The 13,186-nt window shown below is 38.1% G+C and overlaps 1 protein-coding gene across 1 annotated transcript; it reads right to left on the bottom strand.

Annotated features, from left to right (window-relative positions):
* Positions 1-2,018: 2,018 nt before the first annotated feature.
* On the bottom strand, positions 2,019-12,546 carry LOC110204385 (NADH dehydrogenase [ubiquinone] 1 beta subcomplex subunit 1). The gene is made up of 3 exons (XM_020980637.2): positions 12,444-12,546; positions 3,855-3,999; positions 2,019-2,118 (listed from the first exon to the last, which is right to left on the bottom strand). The coding sequence occupies exons 2-3, from the start codon at positions 3,992-3,994 to the stop codon at positions 2,082-2,084; spliced, it is 177 nt and encodes a 58-aa protein (XP_020836296.1). The 5' UTR covers positions 3,995-3,999; positions 12,444-12,546; the 3' UTR covers positions 2,019-2,081.
* Positions 12,547-13,186: the final 640 nt, after the last annotated feature.

Below are 13,186 nucleotides of genomic sequence, written 5' to 3'. Positions count from 1 at the left end.
TATCTTTTCCAATTACATATAAAGAGTTTTCAACATTCACCTTTATAAGATTTTGAGCTCTAATTTTTTTTCTCCCTCCAAGAAGGCATGCACTCTGATATAGGTTATACATGTACAATCCCATTAGACATATTTCCTCATTAGTCATGATTGAAGGAAGAATGAGAACAAAAGAGAAAAACAAGAAAGAAAGAAGAGAGAAAACAGCATGCTTTGATCTGCATTCAGACTCCACAGCTCTTACTCTGGATGTGGAGAGCGTTTTCCATCATGAATCTTCTGGAATTGTCTTAGATCATTGCATTGCTGAGAAGAGCTAAGTCTGTCAGAGTTGGTCATTGCAGTGTTGCTGTTATTGTGTACAGTGTTCTTTTGGTTCTGCTCACTTCACTCAGCATCGGTTCGTGTCTTTCCAGATTTTTCTGAATTCCACTTGCTCATCATGTCTTATAGCACAATAGGTATTCCAGTACGTTCATATAACACAACTTGTTCAGCCATTCCCCAACTGATGTGCATCCCCTCAGTTTCCAATTCTTTGCCACCACAAAAAGAGCTGCTATATTTTCGTACATGTGGACCCTTTTCCCTTTGTTATGATCTCTTTGAGATACAGACTGAGTAGTGGTATGGCTGGATCAGAGGTTATGCAGTTTTATAGCCCGTTAGTTGTAGTTCCAAATTGCTCACACGCTCTCTCTCTGTCTCTCGAGCTTATTAAACTGATTTCTAGCAGATATGCCTCTGTCATATTTCCAGTGTGACCAGGGGCACGTTAATGCCTCAGTTATTCTCTTTGTAAAATATTTATCTCCTGATTTTTCCCACAGAATTATGAGGATAAATAAGAAAAAATGTTTTCAACTTATTGGAGATTTTCCATGTAAATATAAGTTAGTATTCATTTCCTTAGATTCAGAACCAAGGTATAATTTAATGGAATTTAAAATAAACTTTCAATACCTTTTTTAGAAATGTATTTTTTACTCTGTTCAGTTGTTTCAATCATGTTGGACTCTTCATGTGTTTTCTTGGCAGATCCTGAAGTGGTTTGACATTTCCTTCTCCAGCTCATTTTACAGATGAGGAAATTGAAGCAAACGGGGTTAAGTGACTAGTCACTAGTGTCTAGGGCAAGATTTGAATTCAGGAAGATGAATCTTCCTGATCCTGGGCCTGGCACTGTATCCACTGCACCGCTGAGTTGCCCTATTTTTCACTCTAGCAATTTTGATATCCCTATACTGACCTGATTAGAGATCTGACAATATATTACAGAAGTAATTAGGGAATATTACTTCAAGCATTGTTTTAATTTAATTTAATTGACTTTACTAAATTATATTCTTTTGGTTCTAGCAAGGAGCTGAGCTGTACATTATATAAGAAGATGGACGACTGAGTCAGAAGAGAAACCAATTTTATATGCCCTGGCATTTAATAGTGTATTTCTAGAAAATAAGGGAGTTTATGCCCTAATTTCAATGTCACTGAACAGTAGCTCTCTTTTCCTATTTGTTTCTGATATTAGTTCTGCACTATTTGGTTACATAATTTAAAAAGTATTACTCATCAGTCCACCTTCATATAATTAGAGCAAAGGAAAATTCTTAAAAGCCCCATCTTCTCCTATTTTAAGTTAAAACCATATAATGACGAATTAAAATTTACCTGCCAAAGCACAGCATCATTTCTTTTTTTTTTTTTTAAGGATTAACTGTGTGGTTTTACTTTTTCTTTTGAAATTAAATATCTTGTTTTAAAATGAAAAGTTTGTGAACAAGATAAAATTTGTGAACAGGATTTAATTGTTTTCAAAATGTAAAAACAATAAGGGAGTTAAATAGGAAGTGCAAATCAAGTCCTGCATTCTCTGGAGGTACTCCACAAAAAAATCTATCTGAACAAATGAATGAATGAATGAAATTTTTTTTAGTAGCTTGTTACTCTCTTAGTTTGAAATAGGAACTCATCGTAATTAGGACAACACAATTTCCTAAGTAAAAACAATGAAAGCATTTTTCATTTCTTTCATAAGATTTTTTATTCAACATGAAAATTTCTCAATTCAGCCAAAGCCTTCATTTCCAGGTAACTTCTTCATTAGGTTTCAGTTCCCTGTGTAGGAGGAAAAAAAGAGAGAGAAAAGACAAACATTTAAGAAACAATTTTTGTGAGAGGAAAAAAGAAAGTTAAAGAAAGGCTAACTTACTATTTTTTATTTTGTTAATTTGACTGTATTTTATGAGACACTAGTGTAATGGAAAGAGAAGTAGATTTGTAGTTAGAGGACCAAGTTCAAATTCTGACTCTGTTACTTGCTAGACTTTATGTGAGCTCTGGCAAGTTCCTTAACTTCCGTAGGCCTCAATTTCTTTGTGTGTAAAATGAGAGGATTGGATTAGATGAGCTCTAAGGTTCCTTTAGCTCCCAACTGTGATCTTATGACTATATAACATATTCAAAATATGGTAATCCTTGTTTTTATGATACCTTCTCAGTTAAAACTAAAGGCATATCAATTAATGTAAATGAGGTACAATCTTCTACCTGAAAGTAGCAGGGGAAAGGGTGAAACACCTAATCAAATTAGATTTTTGTCTTTATTTTTCATTCTTATTCTTGTCCCTCAATCCCATACTGAGGAAGCCCACCTCTTGGATAACAAATTCTATTAAGCTTTACTACTTATCATGCTAGGTCATATTCTTTCTCAAACTATTTCTTTTATCCTGAAATGTATTCTGAAATGTATACATCTCATCCTTATCTTTCATGATTTTATTCATTTCTCTCAAATTCTCAGCCTTTTTCCCAGGCTAAGAAAATCCAAATTCCTTTTTTAGTCTAACTTCATATGGAAGCCTCTATCACCTTGACCTTTTTGGGTGTGCTTCTCTGGACCTTCTCTAGCTCCATTATATATTTCTTGAGGTACAGTAACCAGATGTATACAAAGTACAGACTGCTTCTTGACTTGGGAATACTTGACCTGTAACCACATATGAGCATCTTGCTGTCGGAACCTTTCCCTGCTAATAGCCTACCAGAGGAACTGGTTACATCTGCAAATGTTAGTCTATACCTCTTCCTGAGCCACCCCTCCCAACCCTTGCACCTGATGTGCCTTCCTCCAAACTTCTCTTTTCAGGGCTAGGAGGGACTTAGACTAAACCTTTAGGACCACTATTAGCAAATGAGAAACTGGTTTGAAAAATATAAAATACACAAAAGCACTGTTTTTTTTTAACACTATGGGTTAATTGTTCTACTGGTACTTCATCATGACATGGAAATGATCTTGGGGTCCTAAGAGCTTCCAGTATGAAGTTCATCTAAGACTCATCACTAGTTTGATAAGATGGGCTTCCAGTATGAAGTTCTAAGACTCATCACTAGGTTGAGAATATGGCGATGAATTTTTAAGCCATAGCAATTCTCACATTATCTCCTAATTCATATAGGGGTTTTGAGATGCATTACTGGAAGAAGTACCCACACTGGTAAAGTCACAGATCTCTGAAGTATGGGCAAAATAAATTTTTCTGAGATGGTGGAAAAACCCAAACAACAATGTTCTTATGGGAAAATATGTTCCAAGTTCCAAGTAAGTTAATAATAAGTGAACTTTTGAAACACAAGGACTACTATCCTTATTTTGCTGATATACCTTACCAAATTTATTATAACAGCACTTTTTTTAGGTGATGGGATTTTAATGATATTCCAAGTGGGATGTAGTAACTTATGTTTATTTTATGCTGACTGCAGAACACTATTGGTTAACTCAATACTGCAAAAAATAATAAACCAGTCAGTTATCAGAAGGTTTAGAAACAAGTATATACACCAACCTTTTAAATAACATGCTCTTATTCCGGAAAGCAGTTAGTTTTTCCTCACTGTGCTTGTCTAGGTAATAGCCAATGACAAATCCCATTGGTACCAGAATGTGAACCCAGTGGTCACGCACAGCCTGAATCAAATTCACCATGATTGCTTTAAAAAAAAAAAGGGGGGGGTGGAGGAGAGAAAAAGGCTTAACAAGATAGAGATATTTGATTGTGAGAACTGTCTAAAACCTCACCTAAAATAGGAAGAAAGTATTTAGTGGAAGAGAAGGGGTAAATATGAATATTGAAGTTCACTTTAAACTACTAATTTGTTTTAATTCTTTGGGCCTCATTAATTGATTCATTCAATAGTTAGTATTGAATTTATGTATGGGTATGGAATTGTGTTAGGCACTGAGGTGAATACAAGTTCTTAACATTACATAATATATAGTGTCTAAAATTCATATGATGAAGATAAAGTGTAGCAGTAGTATGGACTAGTGTGCAAGTTGACTTCTTTTTAGAAAAAAAAGTCAATCAAAAAAACATTAAGTATATATTATGTTCCAGGCACTGTCCTAAGCACTGGTGATAGGAATACAATAAATAAAAAATTCCTAATCACAAGGATCTTACAGTTAGTTTGTTTTTTTCCCCCAGCTACCTGTTTTAATTGTTTTGTGGTGGTGGTTGTTTCCTTATACGTTGTTCTAGTCATTGTGTGTATTATTCTCCTGGCTCTGCTTAATTCACTGTTCGTGCAAATACTTCCATCCTTTTTTGTATTAATCATGCTTTTCCCCTTTTTCAGTAGTATTTCTTGATATTTATGAATCACAATTTGTTTAGCCATCCCCCAATCAATGAACATCCACTTTGTTTCCAGTTCCTTGCTACTACAAAAAATACTTTGATAACTATTTTTGGTGTATAAGGATTTTTTATCTGCTTGTGTCTTTGAGGGTATATGTCTAGCAGCAGAATCCCTGAGTCAAAGAATATGGATATTTGCATATTTTTATTTGCATAACTCTACAGTGTTTTCCAGAATAGTTGTATCCATTTTCAGCCCCAAATGCAGCTATGGACCTGTCTAGGAGTTGGTTTCTTGAGTTTTGTTTCCAGTCTCCCCATTCACCCATGAGTTAAGATAAAAGGGTTTTATAACACTGTTTCTCCCCTTCCCTGCCTTTAAAATGGAAGGTATTACTGGCAAATTAATCCACCTTATAAAATTCATCTTAGAGTTATGTTAGGTTTTTTAACTTATTTTTCAATCCAAGGTCAAAAGCACTACTATTACATCTATTAAAACAGAAACTTCTTGGTAAATCTATCAAATATTATTAACTGACTACTAAAAAAAAAGTGTAAACATAATAAAAAAAACATTAGCAAAGAGGTCAGAATAGTTGATCTTGGTATCTTAAAAAAGGTGCTAATTAATTGCAGTACTAAAGAAGACAAGATGGAGAAATACTGATTTCCAATATCCATACCAATGCTAATGCTAGAGAAATCAGCAAAGTAGGGTTTTTCAATAGATATTTACAAATTAATACAAAATCTCTTTACAAAGACTGAAACTAGGTCCTAAATTCAGATTTCATTGTAAAGAATTTCAGAGAGGAAGAGCAGTTTTAGAGCTGGAAGGGGCCTCAAAGGCCCTCTTGTGCAACTCTCATTTTACAAAGGAGGAAACTGAGAACTAGGAAGGTCAAGTTACTTGCTCAAAGTTACACAGATAGCGACAGAGGTAGGTAGGATACGAATCGTATCAAATACTCAGATCCCAGAGCCAGTAATCTTTCCATTCCACCTTGACCAGCAAGCTGTAAGAAAACATCAAGTTCTTCTAAATGAACTACAAAACCCTGGAGTTTTTTTAAATCTATGAAAAAAGAGAAATGGATTTGGAGTCAGAAGACCTGGGTGAGAATCCTAACTGCTACATTCTATCTCTAGGACCTTAAGTAAATCAGTTCATCCATCAGGGTCTCAGTTTCCACATCTATAAAATGAAGGGGTTAGTTAGACTAAAGGATTTCTGAAGTTCCTTCCAGCTCTAAATTCTGTGATTCACTGAGCTAGTAGTATGACCTAGGTAAACTGTGAGGCCCTTTTCCATTACTGCAAAATGAGGCTGGTGGAAGAAGATAATCTATAAGGAAGACCCTTTCTATCTCTAAATCCTATACTCCTTTGGATAAGTCACTTAAAAACTCTCTGGGATGAATGAATTCAGCAAACATTTACTGAGTAACTGCTGTGTAAAGAACACCCTGCTATGTTCTGAATGGAATACAAAGATGATTAAGAACATAGTCCTTGCTTTCAAGGAGCTTATGATCTAGTTGGGGATGTAAAATATGCACAAATTAATACAATTTAGAGAGACAATCAAAGAGGAGAGGGACTGACAAGTGTCAAAGAGTGCAGAGAGGTCAGGATGGATGAAAATTGGAAAAGGCTATTAGAGATCAACTGGAGAGAGTAGTTGTGGTTGAACGATGAGGTTGGAATGAGTGATGCAATCAGAGCTGGGAATTTGTTTCATCATATTTTTCTGGAAGACCAACCTTTTTCACTGCCCACTGCTTTGGTGAGATTTTTCTATGGTTTTCTATGTTCTAAGTAACTGGTTGTATTTTTCTTTTTAAATTCTGAGAATTGTAATTTCTATCCTTAATTCTTCCCTTAATTCTTTTAACTGAGCTTCTATACCATCTCTGAGTCAGGAAGGCATAGGCTTAAGCCCTAACTTTTAATGCATCCTTGTAGTATGATCCTAGGCAAGTCATTTAACCTTACAGTGACCCAGAAATACTCTAAGACTCTTAAGATCTGCATTGGTAGAGGGAATTTCTTATTAGGAGTTCTCTTTTTTAAAAGGGGGAAAATACCAAAAATCCACTATGCATTCAGGAATCTTTTTGATTGACAGAGTGAACCAGACATTATAAAACAGACAAAAAAGTTTAATCCATAGTATGAAATGGTAGAAATGGTATAAGACTTATTAAGACTCGGGCTCAATTCTCCTTTCGATGCTTTCTGGCTTTCCTCAAATGTAAAATGAGGATACAAATATTTCAAAGAATTGTTTTGTGAGGCTGAAATGAGATAATGCATGCAAAGTGCCTTATAAACTCGAAGCACTATGTAAGTGTTGCTTGTTGTTAGTACTCAGAGGATGAATCCCAAAATAATCTTTGGAATGTTCTTGTATAGAAGATATGATCATCTTGGGGTTATGAGGAAAAATAAATGATTCAATCTGAAGGGAATCATAATAAAGTCCAAGCCAGGGTCAAGGAACTGTGACTAGACAGAATAGTTCAAGAAATTTAAGTATCAACTATTTGGGGACCAAGTAGTTTTCTTTTGTTTATAGTTCTAGTTAGCTTACTTTGGTATAATTTTATTTTCTTTGGTATAGTTTTTCTGGATCTATATCTTCTTTTTCCCTCTGTAAACAAACCGTAGAAAATATACTTTTAGTGTCTGTAGTGCTATGAGCCAGGATAAAAGGAAGGAAGGGATTCAATGTGAAAAATTCAGCATCAGTAACAATGATAGGGGGTAGGGGGAAGAAGGTGATAAAGTATGGTAATATTTAAATGAAATGGCTGTGAGGAAAACTCATACCCAGAGAAGCCTAAAGTCCAGTTCAGTTAAACTAATTGTTTATTAAATACCTAACACATGCAAGGCAATTGTGCTACATACTAAGCATATAAAGGTAGATAGCTGGGTGACTAGGAAACTGGCACTAATAGAAACAAATGAGGGAAGGAGAAACACAGGTTTAAGAGAAGAGAGAAAATCTGAGGAGTATTATTTTGGACATGTTCAATTTGAGGTGCTGGCAGGGTAATTCACAAGGAAATATACAGCAGACATATGGGACTAGGACTGTAGGGAAAGGTTGGAAGTGAAAAAGATCGAGATTTGGGATTCATTTGCATAAAGTTACTAATAAAATCATGGGAGTACATGAGATCACCAACGGACAGAAGGTAGAGAGAAAAGATAAGGGCCAAGGGGAAAATTTTGAGGGAAATATACACTTTAAGGGTCAGGAGGAAGAAAAGAAACCAGCCAAAAAGGGAAGATAACTCTCAAGGCATCTTAAATGTCAATGAAGAAGTTATCAAGGAGTGCTTCATGTTTCCAAATGCCATGGAGAAGTCAAGGAGGATGAAGATGAGAAAAAGACATTTCATTTAACAATAAAATCATTAGTGATCCTATGGCGATAAAAGCAGGGTTTAAGGGAGTGTGTGGTGAAGCAATAAGTCCTGATTATTCTTTCTACAAGTTTGGCAGTAAAGGAGAAAGAGAGAGAAGATGATAGCTTGAAGAGGTAAGCATGGTCAAGAGGAAGAGTAAAGAGTAAGTACTACGTGTCAGGCACTGTGCTAAGTGCTTTACAAATATCTCACCTGATCCTCACAACCCTTTGAAGTATGTGCTATTATCTCCATTTTACAGTTGAGGAAAAGGAGGAAAACAGATAAAATGACTTGCCCACGTGTGTGAGGCCAAATGTGAATTTGCGTCTTCCCAAGTCCAGTCCCAGCATTCTATCTATGGCACTTCTTAGATGCTTATAAGGAAAATTTTTTTTTAAAGGCTCTAGAGATCTAAGAACATAGGCTACGGGAAAGAGGTCATTAAAAGGAAAGAATGGTGATACATGAAGGAAGGTCTGATTGATGAGCATGGTCATATCAAAGACTCCTTTTGGGATTGAGGGTACAAGTAGAGGGGTTAGCTTCTATAAGGAGGGCCACTTTTTTCTCTGAGATTATAAATAAGGAAAAGGGGAAATGGTTGAAAACAGTAGATTTACAGCAGAGATATCAAACTCAAAAATGGGACCATAATCCCTCTGGGGCAGCATACTGACTTAGAAAACCACATGTTAATATCATCTACATTCTACTGTTCTTATTTATTTTGTTAAGATATTTCCCAATTACATTTCAGTCTGATTCAGGCAGCACTCAGGATTGCCAGGTATGTTTGATGCCTCTGAAATAGGGAGACACTTATAGAATCATAACGTTTAAAGCTGGAATGGATTGTAAGTATCAGGTAGTCAAACCAGAGGAAACTAAGGCTAAGATTTTAAGTGAAATTTCCAAATATTAAGTAGCCATCAGGAGTCAAACCCAGGCCTTCTGACTCAAAACACAGTGATCCTTTCATTACACCAAGATAAGGGATTTCATATTGGATGACCTCAGTCTTCTCAGAGATGTGGAAGGCAAAATCAATTGATGAGAATAAGGTGGGATGGGATGAACTGGGCACTTAAGGAACATTTGGAATCACCTTTTCGGGAAATGTAATGGGCAACAAGACATCAGTGGGATTTCAGTTGAGATTAGAAAGTATAAATTGTAATGGACCCAGGTTGACAAGATTTCATGTGTGGCAGGTCAGAAGTAGAAAGAGAAGAGGTAGTTCCTATATGCTATGAGGTAACCATGGTTAAGATTTTGCAGTGCAGAATGGCAGAAGGTCAAAGGAACAGAAGGATTTAAAGGTGAAAATGTGGGTAGTATTCAAGAGGCCTGTGGTTGGATCCTTTCTGATCCTTGTTTCCCATCCTACAGACCAAGGCAATTTCTTTTTCTTTGTGGGGAGGAGGGGGTGTTGGGAGGGTGGTCTGGAAGCATGATTTCCTTCATATAAGAAACTCCCAATATGGAGACTTTCTCCTGCCTCTCTGCAAATTCTAACTGATCCACAAAACTTTCACTTCTAAATAGTTCCGACTTCTAACTCTTCTTCTTGCATGTTTTTGCTTCTAACTGTAGCTCCTTATTTCAAGTTCTCTGTTCCTATGTATCAGCCTTAGAGGAAAGAGATGTCACATAAGGAGAAAACACGCACCCTCACCTCCTAAAGTATGGTTATTGGGAAACAGTGGACTGACTGCATGATCTGTTCTAGTTTTAAACTCTTATCTATATGACAGCATTCTCAAATGTAATCAATAGGCTATCAATATCAAAAGTACTCCTAACTTATCTATAATACTTTTATAAAAACTGAGTAACTTTATAGCCCTTACCTGCTAGAATATCACAACTCAAGTTATAATTCTGGAGTTACAGCTGTAATCATCATTTACCAAAAAAAGGCCACATGACTACAATATGCCTTGTAGAGCATAATATTTACATCAGAGTTAGAGGTTTTGAAAAACCACAAGTTGTCATGTACTGACCACTAGGTTGTGTTCTAAATATGATTATTCTATGAGAAGCAGCTTGATGTAAGAACACTAGACATGGGAGTCAGGAAATATCAGGGTTCAAAGCCCATTCCTGACACTATATCTACCATCATATCTACCATCAAGTCATTTTAGCTTTCTTGGCCTCAAATTACTCATCTGCAAAATGGCTATAATTTTGTATCAACCTCCAGGTTGTTGTGAGGACACAATCATAATTATGTGATGTTCCAGAGGCAGCACAGGCATAGTAGATCTAGAGCCAACTTGGAAGTCAGGAAGACCTGGATCCAAATTTGTGAACAAAGGCAAGTCACTTTATCTCGAAGCAACCTAGGCAACTTTTGAACACTATAAAGTACAGAGAAGGTGCTAAGCAGCACTGGTAGAAGGAGTTTAATCATTTGAGAGTTGTCTCTACTAATGACATCAAAAGTCCAATCTCTATTTAAAGTGCTGTATAAATGTTAGCTATTAATATGCGCTTACAGTGAAACAGCTACACATACAGTTCTTGGTCTTCATAATTTTGTAGAAAAGAACCATAAAGATCACTTAATCATTAACCTCTTTATTTTAATAGAATCTGTAGTACCTATTTCACAGGAATGTTATGAAGATCAAAAGATATAATATATGCAAAGGGCTGTGGAAAACAGGCACTAAATAATAGCATTTATATAGGCTTTTGCAAGCCCTGTAGATAAGTTTTTTCATCTTATCCTTGTAATAACCCTGTGAAGTAGGTGCTATTATTATCCCTAATAACCTTCTGTTGGACTCCCTGCCTCTTTCCATTTCAGTCTGTCCTCCACTCAGCTGTCATATTCCAAAAGCACACATCTGAGCATGTTAAACCCTGTATTCAATAAATTCCACTGGTTCCCTATGACTTCTGGAATCAAATATAAAATTCTCTGTGTGGTATTCAAAAAAGCCCTTCATGAACCTACCTTCCACCCCTCTATTTATTCTGGCACCAGTATCACTGGCTTCCTTGCTACTCCTCAAAAAAGATATATCATCTCTAGACTTGACACTTGCTGTCCCCCTGTGTCTGGAATGCCCTCCCTCATCTCTGCTTCCTAGCTTCCTTAAATCCCAGTTAAAATCTTATTTTCTACAAAGGAGCCTTTACTTTAATAAGCCTTAATGCTAGTGCTTACCCTCCACTGATTATCTCCAGTGTTTCTCATATACATATATATATATATATATATATATGTATATATATATATACACACACACACACATACACACACACATATATACATATATGTATATATGTGTGTATATGTATATACATATATAATATATGTAATCTGTTTTTTTTTTATATAGCAATCTTTTGCCTTTTTTGGGGGTGAGTGGAGGGCCTGCAGTACTTAGTATAGTGCCTGGCACATAACAGGCAATTAATAAATCCTTACTGATTGGCTAACAGATGAGGAGACTGAGACAGGGGCTAAATGATTTTCTCATGGTCACAAATTTTAAGTGTCTCAGTAGATACTTTAATTCAGGTCTTCCTGACTGCAAGTCCAGAAGTTTAGTTTATAGCATAGCCTCAAACTGAGTAGTTTTCTATTTCCAATCCAGTTCACTTTCCACTACACCAGAATGTACTGTTTTTAAATTTGTATTCTATTTTTTTTTTAACATGTGAATGCTATTGGTATCAGTGTATTTAAGAATGCAGTTTCCCATTGGGCAGAAAGGTATTGTGCTTAGGCGCTGGGGATAAAGATTCCAACCAATATTTTTCCCATGGGAAATGATCAATAAAATTGATGAAACTGAATTCAATTTTGTGGTTGTACCAAAATCTGGGATTTAGAGACAATTTAAAGGGAAATCATCACTTGTCCTACATACTGCTTCTAGCCTGTAATCTACGGTGTAGCACAGGAACTCATTGCCAATACACCAATTTTCCAAGAATTTAGCGCAGTGTCTGGCATGCAGTAGGCGCTTAATATATGTTTACTAAGATTGGCAGTCTCTGCTGTCATCATACGAAGCATCTATGAACAAAAGCGCAGCACTAGGCACTGAGAGAAGACAGCTCTGGGAGGACGAGGCTCCTGTCCTCATGGAGATCACCGTCGTTCCTAAATGCCTCTAGATTTCTCCCCTCAGAAGAAGCTCCCGTCTCTACTCCCCGAGGTTGTCCCAGGAGCGGCCACCATAAGGGCATCCCCGCGGGCCCAAGGGGCCACCAACATCCTCTGCCCTCCTGGAGACCCCCTCCCCCTCGCCTGTCCTCCGGGGAGCCAGTGTGAGCCGGCACGAAAGAAACCGAAGCCCATGCCCTAGAACCTCCCGGCCTGTGCTCCCCTCTCAAATCAGGGACTCACCTGCAGGACGGGATGCCGAGCGCCCAGAGTTCCGCCAAGGGCAGCAACTTCCTTCGAGGACTCCGGCCCCGACCTCTGGCGCCGTCACGTCTTGCGGGACTCCACCATTCCCTACGCTGGGGGAAGGGCGAGGGGTGCTGGAAAGTCACCCCCTCCGTCCTTTTCTTGTTTGTCCTTGACCTCCGAATAGATCTCAAATTCTGAGACTGCTTCACCAGTGTGGCTTCCACGTAACCTCCCCAGGCTGGGTCGAGTCACTGTTCGTGCTCCACGCTGTGCCTCTTCCCCCCGGGGAGAAGTGGTAGCTCCCAGTTTACTCCGCCTGTCTTTCGCCCCGCCCCCAACATGGCGGCTGCCAGTCTGCGCTTGCTGTTGGCGGGTAGTGGTGACTGCCGCTGTTGCTGAAGAAGCTGCTGCTTTTTTCCATTCGGGCTCCGACCTAGAGAAGAATTGTAAGGGAGGGAGGGAGGAAGGAAAGACGAGAGTGCTGAGGGAGGGCCGACGAGGTAAGTGATAGTGCAAGAGCAGAGGAGGGAATTCGGCCGGGAGAGTGGGGCTCCTGGGCCTCGGAGAGGTCGGGCGAGAATCTCGCTTCGGCCCCGCAGGCGGACGCCCCCGGATGATGCCCCGCGGCGGCCAGCCTCGTGCTTCTAGGCCCGGAGGTTACAAAGCGATCCAGAACGGCCTCCTCGCAGCCTCCCTCCGGGCGGTGGGAGCCTACCTAGACTAGACGCCTCTTTGCT

The sequence above is a fragment of the Phascolarctos cinereus genome, unplaced genomic scaffold (assembly GCF_003287225.1).
Source record: "Phascolarctos cinereus isolate Bilbo 61053 unplaced genomic scaffold, phaCin_HiC Scaffold_332;HRSCAF=934, whole genome shotgun sequence".
Lineage (NCBI taxonomy): Eukaryota > Metazoa > Chordata > Mammalia > Diprotodontia > Phascolarctidae > Phascolarctos > Phascolarctos cinereus.
Note: the sequence above shows the minus strand (reverse complement) of the source record. Positions and strands in the feature narration are given on the sequence as shown.